We start from the raw sequence: 16024 nt of genomic DNA on the forward strand, positions 1-16024 counted from the left end.
AGAGATCTTGGCTGTTTTAAATAGAGGAACATGAGTGGGGTGTGGTGGGGGTGGGGAGTGGGAGTGGAGGGTCGGGGAGGGTGGTGGGTAGAGATTTCGTGTCCAGTAAACAAAGCTGGAAAGACCTAGAAATTTTAGCGAGAAGAAACCTCTTTTGATTGTTTTAGTGCTATATTCTGAGTTGGAAACCAATCCTGAAGACAAATTAAACATTTTGAAAATGAATCTGCATATGTATCCACTGTATCACTGTCATCCCGTTGTTCATCGGTTTGCTTGAGTGAGTGCCAGTAATGTCTCCATTCATTCCTGTCGAGTGCTAGTGTAGCCTGATGGCATATTGGGGACTCTTTCAGGATCAAAGGAATGAGGACCATTGTTGTTACTGTTTTCGGCATATCAAGTACGCCATGGGTAACTTGCCAGGCTCTGCCGTGGCATATGTATCAGTGATTTTAAATCACTCAATAAAAGTCTTAGTTCAGATAGTATAATTGAAAACCAAATGGAAAAACTTTCCTAGATCCAAAGTCTAGGCTTCAAAGACAAAGAGAAGCTATCAGCTCAGTAAAATAAGAAAAACAGAATCTTTCACCTTAGTGTTCTTTCTCTTTGTCATAACAAAAGCATATTTTTTTGAAGTAAATAGATTTTATTTAGAAGTTTCTGAGGGAAGGAGGAAGGGATAAGTGGAAAAGAAAAAACAGTAGGAGTAACGTGCTCAAGAAAGAACGCGGGCTTCTCCAAGGGTGGAGGAAGCCCCTATACATATCCTAGCACTGGACACGAAAGCATGAAAGTACACATCTCAAGGGGGGAGATGCAGGCAATACATGTGCTCAGCCATGTGGGCACAAGCAGCACATGGGCTCAGGCAGCATATGCGCCAAAAGCATATTTTTTAAAAAGAAGAATGTACATGAAGTTTTAAAACTGGAAAAAGCCATCAAGTTCCTTAATTTGACAGATTTCTGATGCCTAGACATTTGCCCAAGGTAATGTGTTTGGTCTGTTTTATATAATTACAGGTGATTAGCATGCCTGACATTTAATTTCTACATTTAATTCCTAAGGAAAGATTTCTAGACCTTGTGTCTCATATGTTTTTTAAAAAAGCAATTCTAATTCCCTCACCACTAAGCTAAAATATTGGCAGTTTTTCTGGGCAATACATAACAGTTGGGTCACATCAGGTAGATCCTTGTAAAGAGATGATTAATATTTTTCAGAGTATATCCAAAAAACTCAAAGCAAAGCCTTCTTTCTCCTTTGTGACCATGCTAGTTATCCCTGGCAGAATAACTAGTTTGGCGAGGAATCCAAAATATTTTTATTTATACTAAGGAATGTGCTGTTGGACCAAGTCAACATGAGGCAATATTTTTTTCTGACCACCTGCCAAATTAATAGTATTTTTTTAATTTCCTGAATCTTCTTATGAAATGCTTTGTAAAAGTGAGAAGTTTAGTTTTGACATGACACAGTTGATATTTGCTGAGCATCTGCTACAATATTATTTCTATACTTGGCATCATGAAAGTTTTCCAGAAAGTAGAGGTAATGTTTTATGCCACCTGGGATTGACATGGTAGGAAAATTGACACTTTCTTCATTCTTGAAAGTAATCATTAGGTTAATACTGGTCCCTCTGCACAGATGCATTGTTGCTCTATGCCAAGCACCTACACATGCTTTTGCTCAGATGTATACTGTGTGTGCCATGGGACTGGAGTGCATGTTTAAGAAATGGCATTTCCAAAGTTCCCTTCTCACTGTCAGTCGTTTCAGGTCAACTTACAAAGCTGTCTGCTTGTACTCTTGTGAGATTTGATTCTGCTTATTTGGAGTTAGGTGAGAGTTTCCAAGCAGCTCATAGTCATCCTGCGTGTTGGGGAGACTTTGCCTCATGTCCTGGTTCACTTTTTGGACTTGAAGAGCCATGCTGTTCTTGGGAGAAACTCTCTGGCCTCGGTATGCCTGCGCCTGGCGCTTACAGATGCCAAACTTGCTGAGCAGGATGAACACATCCCTCTGGAAGGCCTTGGTGAAAATGGCATAGAGGAATGGATTGGCACAGGAGTTAAGTGGATAGAAGAGAACCAGCAGAATTTTGGAGTTGGTGACAGTGATGAGAGGCTTGTTCATTAGTGCTGACAGAGCATAGAATGAGATTGGGGCCATGCACATAAAATCAGTAAAGATCAAGACTGCCATCCTTTTGGCAATCTTGGTGTCTTTATCCCCGGGATTGTACTGGGGGTTTCTAACCGTGATGTAGATCTTCACGTAACAAGCACAGACAATGATAAAGGCGACTATGTTGAGCAACAGGACGAAGATAATATATGCCAGGGCAACAGGGGTCTCTGTGTCCATGGGTAGGCATATGCTAACCTTGGCATAGCTGCTTATTCCTACCAATGGGAGCAGAGCCAGCAGGAAGCAGCCAATCCAGCCCCCAATCATGATGACGTACGCGTGCCTGAGGCGGATCTTCCGGTCCAGACGCATGGCAAAGGTGATGGCATACCAGCGCTCCAGGGTGATGACTGTCAGCGTATACACTGACAGCTCACTCGCAAAGACTGTAAAGAAGCCGGCTGTGTTGCACCCAGGGCCTGTCTGCCAGTCAATGGCATAGTTGTAGTACTCAGAGTGAGTGTAGAGGTCTACAGAGGCAATGAGGAGCAAATATATCCCCATGCAGAAATCTGCAAAGGCCAAGTTGCACATGAGAAATCGTGGGACAGTCAACTTGTAGTGACTCGTCAGCAGGATGACCAGGACAAAGACATTGCCCAGGAGAGCCAGCAGACTAACAAACCACACCACAATTCGCAGGAACTCGTAACCCATTATGTCTTCACAGGGGTTAAACTCATCTGACTTGGGCGTACATAGCATGTCTTCATTGCCCCCACACACAGTGTAGTCATAATGGCTGTCAAAGGCCTGCAGGGTCTCTTCCTGGGGGTTTTTCAGTTCCTGGCCAAAGCCAATGGTCTCATCTTCTTGACCTTCAAAGAAGACATAATAATGAGAGTTGCTTTGGGTATCCTGGAGCTTGGAGTTTCTTTTGTACACTGCACCGCTGTCTCCCATGTTGTCTTCGTATTCCTGGTAGAAGGGAACATTGAAGGCATTCACAGATTTTTTCTGACGTAGGCTCTGAATATTGCTCCCATTGCACATTAGGGACTCAAGAATTCTGTAAAGCAACAGAAATAAATCACACTTTACTGAAAACCCATGAATAGTTCTAAATATTAAAATCAGCAGGCTACTTACCAAGATCTATGTGATTCTACAGAGTTTGTGTGATCTGAACAGGCCCGTCTCTCTTCAGTCATTTCTAGTCATTTATTGATTGATTTATTTTCAGTTTTGGAGCAACACTTGGTAGGGCACAGGCATTACTCCTGGCTCTGTGCTCAGGAATCACGCCTGGCAGTAGTTGCAGGACCATCGGGGGTGCCAAGGACAGAATCCTTGCAGGCTGCATGCAAGGCAAGTGCCTTACCTGCTATACTATCTCTCCAACCTCACACTCATACTTTCTCTCTCCTCTGTGATCCAGTGACACTGAGTTTTGTATTTGTAATCTCAACCATTTGAGGGAAAGCAGTGATTAAACCTACAAAATGGATGGAGATACAATACTACAGTGCGTAGGATGCCTGCCTTGCATGTGGCAAGTCCGGGTTCAACTCCCAGCATTCCATATGGCTCGCTGAGCACCACCAGGAATGATCCTTGAGCACAGAGCCAGGAGCAAGTCCTGAGCACTGACTGGTGTGTTCCAAAAGACAAACAAACAAATAAACAAAAGGTCCAGAAAAAAAAACCTTCAAAAAACCAACTCCCAAACAATCCAAAAAATATGAATGTTGGAACCTGATTGCCCAGGTTCCAACCTAGTGCCTTTTAAAGGCTATTTGAACCTTGGTTTGTTACTTTATAAAATGGAATAATGAGAGTCTCTCACATAAGGATGTTAAAGAGCTAGGTGGGTTTATCTTTTTAAAGCTGCTATAATAGCACCTGGAACATTGGTAGTGCCATATGTTGTCCTTGCTGTTATTTGAAATGTTGTCCTTGTTGTTATTTTTACTCCTATTTAGAATGTTAGAACTCCAGGCTCCCTTTGTTTGGAAAATTGATGGCTGCCTATACTCAACCAAAATTCAAATTTTCTTTCTTTTGGAGAGCCTTTCCCTATCCCTTTAAATAATGATTGTTTTATTTTTTTATCTCCCCGTCTTAATAAAAACAACCAAGGAGGGGTCTTGTCTATCATGTTTACTGTTGTGGATAGGAGAGTGCTATAAATACTGAACAATACTGAACAAATGAATAAATGGAGACTATTATGCAATCATGTTCATAGGAATAAGGTTCAAGTTTTGCACAGGCCCACCAGACTCATACCAGAAGAGAGCCTTTAATTTACTTTCCCTGTTAAGCAGATGTTAATGAATCTATTAGGCACTTCTCAAATTCCCAAGCGGTTGCTTATGCAAATCTCTTTGGAGATTAATGAAAAATCTGGACCTGCTGCTGATGTCCACCTTCCCCCCCCCCCCACTAATGTCTACCTTAGTGTTCCATCTGCATCCTTTCCCTCTCAGGGCCACAAGAACTCAATCTGGTGTCAGGTCAGCATGGATATTTGCGCAGATGTTCAACTTTCAATTTGCTTGACACACACATATACTTTATTATTTATTGATTGATTGATTTATTGATTGATTTTTGGGTCACACCCGGCTGTGCACAGGGGTTACTCCTGGCTCTGCACTCAGAAATTACTCCTGGCGGTGCTCAGGGGACCATATGGGATGCTGGGAATCGAACCCGGGTCGACTGCGTGCAAGGCACATGCCCTACCCGCTGTGCTATTGCTCCAGCCCCACACGTATACTTTAATTGAATACAAAGTTACAAAGATATTTATGATTGAGTTTCAGGTGCATATTGTTCCAACACCAATCCCTTCACCAGTGCCCACTATCCTTCACCAATGTCCCCGTTTCCCTCTCACACCCAGCCGGCCTCAGTGGCAGGTACTTTCCCCCTCCCCCCTTGTCCTAGTGTTTCCTTCTCTAACTGATCCCCTTCCCCTCTGCCCAGTGCCAAGGTCCCTCTGAAGACCAGTTCTACTCTTCCTTTCTATTGCTGCCAGCCAGTTGATATTTCCCTCCAAGGTTTCTTTATACTCCAGCTATGAGAGAGACCATTTGCTTCTGCCTTACAATTATACCTCATTTTGTTTTAGACTTCAAGTATAAGAATGCTGAGAGTCCATCTAGGTGCTCTGTAGAAACTGAGAGGGTGTGTGTAGGGTTTGGCATAAGTGAAGGCTCTGTTGAAACACATAGACACAAGGGAGCAATAAGGCAAAGTGCGGAAGACAAGGTTTAGACAAATCATGGAGAGTATAAAGAGGCTAAGAGGCTGCCTCTCCTTTGCAATCTGTTGACGAAACAATACAGATCAGAGTTAACCCAGAAGGGTTGCTGTAACCTAGGTTTTCTCTTCAATTAATCATTTAATTTTCCACAAACCTCTATGGAGGATAGCATAATGATCTCCATTTGTAAAGGATCATGAAGATGAAATAAGTAGACTGGGGTAACACAGGTTGGCTGAGGCAAAGCCAAGAAGACCCACACATAAGCAACTGTGGCATATGCAAGACCCAACCTGACCAATAACCTAATTGTGTTGTTTCTAAGTTTGGCCTTAGCTGTGGCATCTGATATGTATTGCAGGATTCAATATGAAATGCATCCAGAGATCAAAATATTGTTGTGATGGAGAGTATCATGCTAAGTGAAATGAGTCAGAAAGAGAGGGACAGACATAGAGGGACTGCACTCATTTGTGGAGTGTAGGGTAGCATCACATGAGGTTGACACCCAAGGACAGTAGATACAAGGGCCAGGGGGATTGCCCCATAGCTGGAAGACTGCTTCATGAGTGGAGGGGAGAAGGCAGATGGAATAGAGAAGGGATCACTAAGAAAATGATGAAAATGGAGGAACCAGTTGGAATGGGAGATGCATGCCAAAAGTAGATAGTGGACCAAGCATGATGACCTCTCAGTGTTTGTATTGCAAGCCATAACGCCCAAAATTCGAGAGAGAGAGTATGGGGAATATTGTCTGCCATGGAGGCAGGGGGAGGGTGGGAAAGGGAAGGTATACTTGGGATATTGGTGGTGGGGAATGTGCACTGGTGGAGGGATGGGTGTTTGATCATTGTGAGATTGTAACCCAAACATGAAAGCTTGTAACTATCTCACGGTAATTCAATAAAATTTAAAAAATTTACAAAATATATTGTTGTGAATTTTATGCAGAATTCTACATGATCTGATTTTCTCTGTGCTTCCTACCTCATATCTTCTCACACTCACCCTGGGCTGTCTAATACCATCATTAATATTTCTTTCTCATCTGTATCCACCCTGAGTCCTTCTAGTTGCTGTATCTTTCACACTTCAGATTTCTCATACACGTTTCCAATTCTTTTCCACCTTTCTTTCAAACAAGAAAGTCTTCCCTACCCGCCAGAAGTGAATTCAACTGCCGTACCCTTTTGCCATTCATTCTAGACACCTTCCACTTACCCTCTGATTTTCTTTTGATTCTTAAAAGCACAGCAGTGGCTTGGGTAAGAAAGGTCAGCTCGTGTGAGGTGAAGGAAACTCAAGGAAAGTGGAAGTTTCTTTAGAGTCCAAGTACTTCTTGCTACCAGTTCCTTGAGGTGCTCCAGGCCTTTGGCTGGCAAGGCTGTCACACTGGTATGAGACACATCCCTCGGGGAGAAAAAAGAGTGACATAGGGAGGTTGTGAATAGCCAGATCTTTCAGTCTTTGAGCAAAAAGTTAGATAGGTCTAAGATTAGTGGGAGATGATAGCTTCTTTTTTGCTATAGAATATACACTCTGAATTTTAAAAAATTACCACACCCTGTGGTGTTCATGGGGCTACTTCTAGTGGTGTTTGGGGGACTTGTGGTACTTGGGATCAAACCTGGGGCTCCATAAGCAAACATTCCCTCTAGCCTTTCAAACTATTTCCTTGGCCTTTGTGTTCTGAGTCACTGGTCCGAAGAGGAGTATTATGCTTTAAGGTTAGGTATTATGAGGAAATCCCATTTTTATTGTTTGGAAATCCAGTCTTCACTGACACCAAGAACCACGAAGCAGTCATATTATTTTATTCAATATAATGCATAAAAACTCTTGGAATAGGTGATGGTACCAATGTTACCCTGGAAAACAATATATAAATATTAAAAGGACTTAAAAGGGAGACATAGTAAAGGGGACGTACTTTGCTCTAAGTCTCTGCAGACCAGGGTTTAGGGATCGATAGACTTCTGATATGGATCAGTACAGTGTCATGTAGCTCTACGGGTGATGCAGAACTTGGAAGTCATAACCAGTTATGTAATTAATCTGTAGGCCAGAACAATCTCCGTAGTGGGTTGATATATTCTTAGAAAGAAAGCTCCCATGTTTTAGCACTAACTATCTGAACTAAGATTCAAGTGACTTCTGAATTAAATGAGGGAGGCAGAGAGGCTAGGGTCAATGTAGGTCAGTGTTAGTTGCTAAAAGAGAATGAATTCAGGTCAGAGAGATAGTCTAGGAGATAAGGCACTTGTTAACCCCAAGGTGAATATGCTAGGACCACAAATGCCCCTTAACACTACTAGGAGTGATCCCTGAGTGCAGAGTCAGGATGAAACTGTGAGCACTTCCTGTGGTCCTACCCCCCCACAAGTAAAGTCGAATGACTTTTTCATTTATACTATTATTTAATTGAGATATAGCTTGAATAATAATACTTCAACTTTTCTGAGTTGAATCACTGTGAGATACAAGTTACAAAGTTGCTCATGTTAGAGTCTCAGTCACACAGTGTTTCAACACCCACCCCTTCACCAGTGCACATTTCCCACCACCAGGTTCCTCAGTTTCCCTCCTGCCCACCACTCCAGTGCTGTGCTGTCTCTACGGCAGACACTAATTCTTCTCTCCCTCTTCTCTCTTATTTTACTTTTAGGCATAAAAAATGCCCATAATATGGGAATAATACTCAAAGACGATAGAAACAAGGGTCAGGAGGGACTGGTCTAGGGTAGGAAGCTTTGCCACCAAGGGGAAGGAGAGTGCAGTTAGGACAGAGAGAACCACTATGACAATGGTAGTTGGAAATTATCACTGGACACAAACTGAGTGCTGAATGGAGGTAAAGTGGTATGAATTATATCCTTTCAGTAACAGTATTGAATAACAGCTTGAACATTTAATTTAATGCTTCTCTTACTTTATACTTAGTCAATCAAAAGTCCACTAAATATTCCTCCTATTTTATCATTTGAAAAGTTCTATATCATTCCGTATATATACATATATATACATATAAATGCATATATATATATGTGGTGGTGCCAGGGATTGAACTGCATCTCACCATAAAAAGATCTTTGGCAGAACTATGTTCCAACCTTTATAAATAATTTTTAATATCAGATTTTTCAAGTGAACCCAAATATTTATAACCTCTACTATGCTATTCTAATAGGGCTGATTTTTGTACTTATGTTTTCAGCATTTAAGGCTGCTATACCTTGTGACTTATTTTTTAGAAATATAAAACTTGTATATAAATTCCATTCTCACTACAGAACTGTGATTCTTGGGAAAGCGCTCCATATTTGATCTTTTGCTTTGTATTTGATTTTAACCTTCTATAATTTAGTATTTTTTAGACTTTCCTGATGGTTTAAATTACCCTTGATGCTTAGGGTATGAAAACTGATCCCCAGATGTTATTATTTATCATCATTATTTTATATGGCAAAGAATTGTATTCTGATTTATTCCAGATCAATGTGTTATATAATTAAAAGTCCTTTTCTGTTCTTAGCAATATATATGACACTCCATGCTCATTACCAATTTTTTAAATCAAATTTTGATCTTTAATGTTAAAATAATTCTTTGGTGGCTGTTGATATATGTTCATGCTTAAAAGTGAGACACTGAAAATATAATTGGGAAGTTGCACATTAGTCAACTCTGCTTTAGGGTAATTATTTAGGTAGCTGGCCGTTTTGTTTTTGGAACATGTCAGGATGATATTTGGCTTGTTTTGTAATTTTTTTTTTTTTTTTTGCTTTTTGGGTCACACCCAGCGATGCTCAGGGGTTACTCCTGGCTTTGCACTCAGGAATCACTCCTGGCGGTGCTCGGGGGACCATATGGGATGCCGGGGATCGAACCCGGGTCGGCCGTGTGCAAGGCAAACGCCCTACCCGCTGTGCTATCTCTCCGGCCCCCTTGTTTTGTAATTTTTGAACTTCTTTTCTGAAGAAACGTTCTGAAGAAGTTTTTAAGCTTCTTTTCTAAGAAAAGAAGTTAAAAAATTCAACTCTTTAGGCTAGCACTGAGGTAACAGTGGTTTGCATGAATGGAGCAGAGGGTTAATATTTCCAGATACAGATCTTCAATGAAGTTTTCTGGTTTTAGCTCCAGGTCTCAGTCTTGTTACTTGTCACCCCATCACCTCTAATACCATGTCCCTCAGAGGTTCTACAGGCCCCTGTGTGTGCTCCCTATGGGTACCCTTGGTTTTGCCTTACCTTCCTTTTCTGCCTTAAAGCACGTCCCCTCACTATTCCCTTTGTCCTTGTGGATTTATATGTATTTAAAAATATCCTTGTCCACATGCCTGGCTGATTTCCCCGGGACCCCTCGGAGGGAGTGGGCTGTAGCTTCCCTCCCTGCCCTAAGCAGAGCTCCCGTGGCCGAAGACCTCTGAAGCCCAGCCACAGCCATGCTCAGGGCCACTCTCCACATGTTCAGATAAGCCTCACACATGAAGGTACTGGCAGAGGAACCCAGGTGTGTGGGCCCCGGGGCTGAGACCTCCAAGCCTGCTCAGATTGGGACTGGGCCTCTTCTGCCCAGATTTCCCATTTTCCAACAGCTAGGTGGTCACGCCCAGGGACTGCCCCCGGCGCCATGTAATCCCACCAATGGCCAACACCCAGAGACTTAAAACCAAGCTCCCGGAAGACATCTTATAGCCTACTTCTCCCTCTGGGAGAACCAGCAGGCTACCGAGAGTTTCCTGCCCACATGGGAGAGCCTCGCAAACTCCCCATGGTGTATTCATATGCCAAAACCAGTAACAATGATGGGTCTCATTCCCCTGACCCTGAAAGAGCCTCCAATGAGGCATCATTGGCAAGGCCGAGTGGAGAGAGGCTTCTAAAATCTCAGGGCTAGGACAAATGGAGATGTTACTGAGACCACTTAAGAAATTCGATGATCAATGGGATGATGATGATGATGATGATGATGATGATGATGATGATGATGATATTTTCTTTACATTTGCTTTTTTGGCTGGTGGGGCACATACATCCCATCTATGCTCAGACTCCTGACTGTGTCCGGGATAATGCCTGATGGTGCTCAGGGAACAATATGTAGTGCCAGTGATAGAACCCGGGTTGGATGCATGGAAGGCAAACACCTTATCCACAGAACCCTCTATCTGGACCTTTTCCCATTTAATTTGAAGGACCTCAAGAGGAATATATGTATATATAAAAGCTTAGATTTGATGCATTCTATGTAGACTTTAGTCACCATTCCAGTTACCACATAGTACCATGAAAAGTCTTGGACTATTGTGAGTCCTGAGACACTCCATAGTCTCCCAACTCCAGATGAACTCTCCAGCTCCAGCCCACAGAAATCCCCCAACTCAATAAGACAAGAGTCCTTTTAAATATTTGAATCTGTATTTTTCTGACCCCAAGTTTCTACTTGCCCTTTTTGAATCTGGAATTTCTTAAAAGTGTGGATTATTTTCTAAAACTGTGTCTTCAAAACAGTGAAAGCCTGAATTTTATTTTTGAAGTGAAAATATACAGCGTTAGCAATGAATGGATCCAGATCATTTGTGCACATATATGGATGAAACCTACAAGCTAGGGAACCTCCTTTCCTCTGTATTGATTCTGGAACTTTCCATAAAGAGCTTATCAAGTGATGGGTACTGAACTTCATAAGAATTTGTCTCAAGAAACTGTTTTTTAACTCACAAAACAGATTGCAGCAGAGCTAAGCTTGGCAAATATTTTGAAGCCTAATTGTCTGGGTTCCTAGGAAGCACTCAAATGAGGTGTCTAATGAAAGAAACAGGACCTGATTCTGGAGAGAGCGAGTCCTGAGGGATTATCTATCTGGCAAGAATGTCACTGAATTTTAATGATACCAGGGATAAAAAAAACAACTGATACTTTATAGCACAGGAAGAATAAATTTCTCAGGACCAATTATGCAGTTTAGTGTCTGCAAATATTGGAAAATTTTCTGTTGTGATGGAAAATATTTTGTTATGGATTATAATGATTATCCTTCAGTGAATTAAATTCCAACTTAAATAAGTACTAGTTACCAATGTTTCAACAGAAGTCATAAAGCTGCTCTGTGAGTTCATCATAATGAATGTGGATCCTTCTAAAGGTCAATATGTTTAAACTGAAACAATATATTAAAATGGTGTAGTTACATCTGAAATATACCTAAGAAGAGAAGATTTATTACTTAGAAGACAGTTTACTTACTTTGCCAATACTGAACCCAACATAATTTAAGAACTTAAAAGTAAGTATAATTTAAGGACTACAAAAAGTAAGTCTACATTGTTAATTGGTTTAGAATAATTTTAGAAACATAGCATGCATTTATCTACAATTCTTTATTGGTTGGACTCTCTTTTTTTGAGAAGCCTTCCAAGAAGTGCTTCGAGTGCTCTGGGACCATTTCCAGCAACACTTGGCCCCACAGTGTGGACCTGACGGTTCAGTGCCTGAGCCTGGTGACATGACTGAGTCAGGGGCCCACGTGGTGCTAAGGATTGAACCTGGGGCCTCATAACTGTGGTCTAGCTCTCTAAGGTATTTCCATGGCTCTACTTTTTATGTCTCAGCTGTAGTTCTAGATTGAACTACACATGTATGCCTGTATTTATTTTCTTTTCATGCTTATTTTCTAGTGGGGAGAAGAATTAAAAAAAAGAAAGAAAAGCACAGTATTTTAGATGATGATAATAAGTCTCCTGGGGAAAAGAATTCAAAGAAAAGGAAAGGAAAGGCCCAGCCTAGGGTCCCGGTAAGAAACAGGAGGATGTGGCAGGGAAAACCTGATTGAAAAGACGGTTCTGGAGGAGGTGAGAGAGAACAGCGTGACTGTTCATATATCAGGGAATTCTGACAGATCCTCAATGCAGTGTTTCCCAAAGTGGCTAATACTGCTCACCTCCACCCCCAAGCAAGGTCACCACTGAAATGTTCCAGGGAGTTAGTAGTAGCCTCAAAAATAGTGCGGTTAGGGGGTGCTTTCTGTGTGCTTTCTTAAGGAAGGTATATTTTCAAGGGTGCTGAGTAATTGTTTATTCTGAAAAAGGGGAAGTAGGGAAAATAAGTTTGGGAGCCTCTGATCTAATGGGAAAGCCTCCAGGAGACTGCATATGTGGTATGCTTGAGGGAGCAATGAGGCCAGTGTGACTGGAACCAAGGCCCCTGGGAAAGTGGGAAGGGAATATGCAGGAAGTTAGAGATGCAGCCAGATTATGTGTGGTTGTAGGGAGGGAGGAAGGGGAAGGAAATAAAAGAAGGGTAATGGGGATTTTGGAAGGATTAGCTATGGGCATAAAGAAAAGAGCAGAATTAAGAATGATTACACAAGGGGCTGGAATGATAGCACAGTGGGTAGGGCATTTGCCTTAAACACGGCCAACCTGGGTTCGATTCTCAGCATCCCATATGGTTCCCCGAGCACCAGTAGGAGTAATTCCTGAGTGCAGAGCCAGGAGTAACCCCTGAGCATTGCCGGGTGTGACCCAAAAAGGAGAAAAAAAAAGAATGACTACACAATTTCTAGCCTGTCCCAAGAAAAACAGAGTTGCCATTTCATGAGATGGGGGAAGTGAGTGAGTCAGATAGGCTTGGGAAGAATATGTGGTTCAGGGGCTGGAGTGATAGCACAGTGGGTAGGGCGTCTGCCTTGCATGCAGCTGACCCAGGTTCGATTCCCAGCATCCCATATGGTTCCCTGAGCACCGCCAGGAGTAATTCCTGAGTGCAGAGCCAGGAGTAGACCCTGTGCATCGCCAGGTGTGACCCAAGAAGCAAAAAAAAAAAAAAAAGAATATGGGGTTCAGCTTGAATAGGCTGCATTTTAGATGCCTATTAGACATCCAGATGGCAATGTCAGTCTGAGAAATCTAATATTTTGGAGAATTGTCTGGATTAGAGATTTCCTCTTTGGTATTACGGGTGTTATGTAAAAGCATAAAATGGTTGAGAAGGAAGAAATGATATGTAAAAAAAGAGCAAAGATGGATCCTGAAGGCATGCCAAAAATAAGAGATCAAGGAGAACTAGAGAAGAGGAATCAGAGGTATCACTGTATCATTGTATCACTGTCATCCTGTTGCTCATTGATTTGCTCGAGCGGGTGCCAGTAACGTCTCCATTCGTCCTAGTCCAGAGATTTTAGCAGTCTCTCTTGACTCATCCTTCCCAATAGTGCCGTACTGAAGACTCTTTCAGGGTCAGGGCAATGAGACCCATCATTGTTACTGTTTTTGGCATATAGAATATGCCACTGGGAGCTTGCCAGGCTCTGCCCTTCAGGCAAGATACTCTCAGTAGCTTGCCAGGTTCTTTGATAGGGAGAACTAGACAATAAAAGGTCACATGGCTGCAAATTTGGCAGCACGCTTCTAGGAGCTTTGTTTTATAGTCTCTGGATCTTGGCCCTTGATGGGATTACATGGCACCGGTGGTAGTTTGTGGGTGTGGCTGCCAAGCTACTGGAAAAAGGAGAATCTGGGTGGAGGAGGCCCAGGCCCATTCCAAGCAGGCTTGGAAATCTCAGCCCTGGGTCCCGCACACCTGGGTTCCTTTGCCGGTTCCTTCATGTGTGAGGCTTATCCAAGCATGTGGAGAGGGGCCTTGAACATGGCTGTGGATGGGTTCCGGAGGTCTTCAGCTGCCAGGGCTCTGCTCGGGGCGGGGAGGGAAACTCAACCTGCTTCCCTCCGAGGAGCCCTGGTGAAGACAGCCAGGCGCTGGGGTAGGGAGCCTCAGGGGACAGGAAGATAGCTCAAAGGGCTAGTGTGTATGCTTTGTATGTAGGAGGCCCTGTTTGATTCCTGATGTGCTGGGAGCATCTCTTATGCCAGCACCAGAAATAGCCTCTGGGCAACACGGGGTATGGTTCAAATCCCTCCTCCCTTTTTCCTCATTGATCACTTTCAGGGTCATGATGGGCAATGAACGGCGTGAACTCAACAGGGGAGAGGAGAGAGTAGAGACTAATTCTTTAATGATGTTTTGCTACAAAAGGATATAAATCAACAGCAGAAGTTAGCAAGGAGCTGGAAGAATATTAAAAATTGTAAATATTTGAATACACATCCCTTAAAGATAAAGGATATTTTCAAAATATAAAAAAACCTATGCAAAATCACCAAATGTTTCATCTGTATTCCAAGAATGGTGGCTAGTTTTTTTTTTTTGGAGTCAGTATCCATGGAGATATTGTCAATATCTGATTGTTATGTCTTAGGTGACTTAATCTGTGGTTCCAAGAAATATTTTCATATGGGAGAAATAATATGCATGACATAAAATTGTATGTTTTGGTTTAGGAAGGCAGGAGATTTTTAAAGCAAGGATTTCTAAAGCAGAGGATTTCAAAAGCGGAGAATTTCTAAAGCTTTTATCTTGCGGAGAACATCTGACCTTGGAACAGAAAATACAGGAAGGGAGACAGTTGCTGATGGAGAGCGGGAGGGGAGGTGGAAGCGGGCCCACATGGAATTATATTTTGATTGATTTTCTTTCTTTTTTTTTTTTTGCTTTTTTGGGGTCATACCCAGCAATGCACAGGGGTTACCTCCTGGCTTTGCACTCAGGAGTTACTCCTCGGTGCTCAGGGGACCACATGGGATGCTGGAAATCGAACCCGGGTCGGCTGTGTGCAAGGCAAACGCCCTACCTGCTGTGCTATTGCTCAAGCCCCTGATTGATTTTATTTCTAACAAATTAGAATTCAAAGTGATCAACTCAGTCTAAGAATGAAGTACTCTAGTAGAAGTCCTAGAGAACCAAGCAGAGGAAGAAGACAGTTCGCCCAGGAAAGTGGGAGTGTGAGTAGGAAATGGGGTGTCATTGCTCCGCACTGCTTAGGACTTACTCAGAGGAAAGTCATTTGGTGAAATCACTTGTCATGTGCACCTGCAAAGTCTAGGCCTGTGGTAGGTGAGTAATGAGATTTAGTCAAACGATTAAGGTTTTCTCAGGCAAGGATGGTTAAAAAAGAAAAAGGAAATGCAGGTACTTGGTTATTTGTGCAAATCAATGTTTACAATGATAGACCTTAGACTTTAGGCTGTGTAAGAAAAAACTGAGGATACGAGAAAAAGTTAAATATTACTAAAGTGTCAGAACAAAAATTGAAGGGCTCAATGAATTAGATGAGTCAGAAAGAGAGGGACAGACATAGAAGGACTGCACTCATTTGTGGAGTATAGAATAACATCACATGAGGCTGACACCTAAGGACAGTAGATACAAGGGCCAGAGGGATTGCCCCATAGCTGGAAGACTGCTTCATGAGTGGAGGGGAAAAGGCAGATGGAACAGAGAAGGGATCACTGAGAAAATGATGGCTGGAGGAACCAGTTGAGATGGGAGATGCATGCCGAAAGTAAATAATGGACCAAACATGATGACCTTTCAGTGTCTGTGTTGCAAGCCATAACGCCCAAAAGTAGAGAGAGAGAGTATGGGGAATATTGTCTGCCATGGAGGCAGGGGGGGGGTAGGAATTGGGGGGTATATCAGGGATATTGGTGGGGGGGAATGTGCACTGGTGGAGGGATGGGTGTTTGATCATTGAGTGATTGTAACCCAAGCATGAAAG

At 42.5% G+C, this 16024-nt stretch overlaps 1 protein-coding gene across 1 annotated transcript in view; it reads right to left on the minus strand.

The window, feature by feature from the left end:
- Positions 1-1794: 1794 nt before the first annotated feature.
- Positions 1795-16024, minus strand: part of TSHR (thyroid stimulating hormone receptor) — a 124500-nt gene continuing 110270 nt past the window's right edge. Inside the window, exons 9-10 of the mRNA XM_004610238.2 lie at positions 6632-6820; positions 1795-3208 (exon numbers count right to left, since the gene is read on the minus strand). Coding sequence (XP_004610295.2) covers positions 1795-3208; positions 6632-6820 — 1603 coding nt within the window. The remainder of the gene's footprint in view (positions 3209-6631; positions 6821-16024) is intronic.

The sequence above is a fragment of the Sorex araneus genome, chromosome 3 (genome assembly GCF_027595985.1).
Source record: "Sorex araneus isolate mSorAra2 chromosome 3, mSorAra2.pri, whole genome shotgun sequence".
NCBI classification, from domain to species: domain Eukaryota; kingdom Metazoa; phylum Chordata; class Mammalia; order Eulipotyphla; family Soricidae; genus Sorex; species Sorex araneus.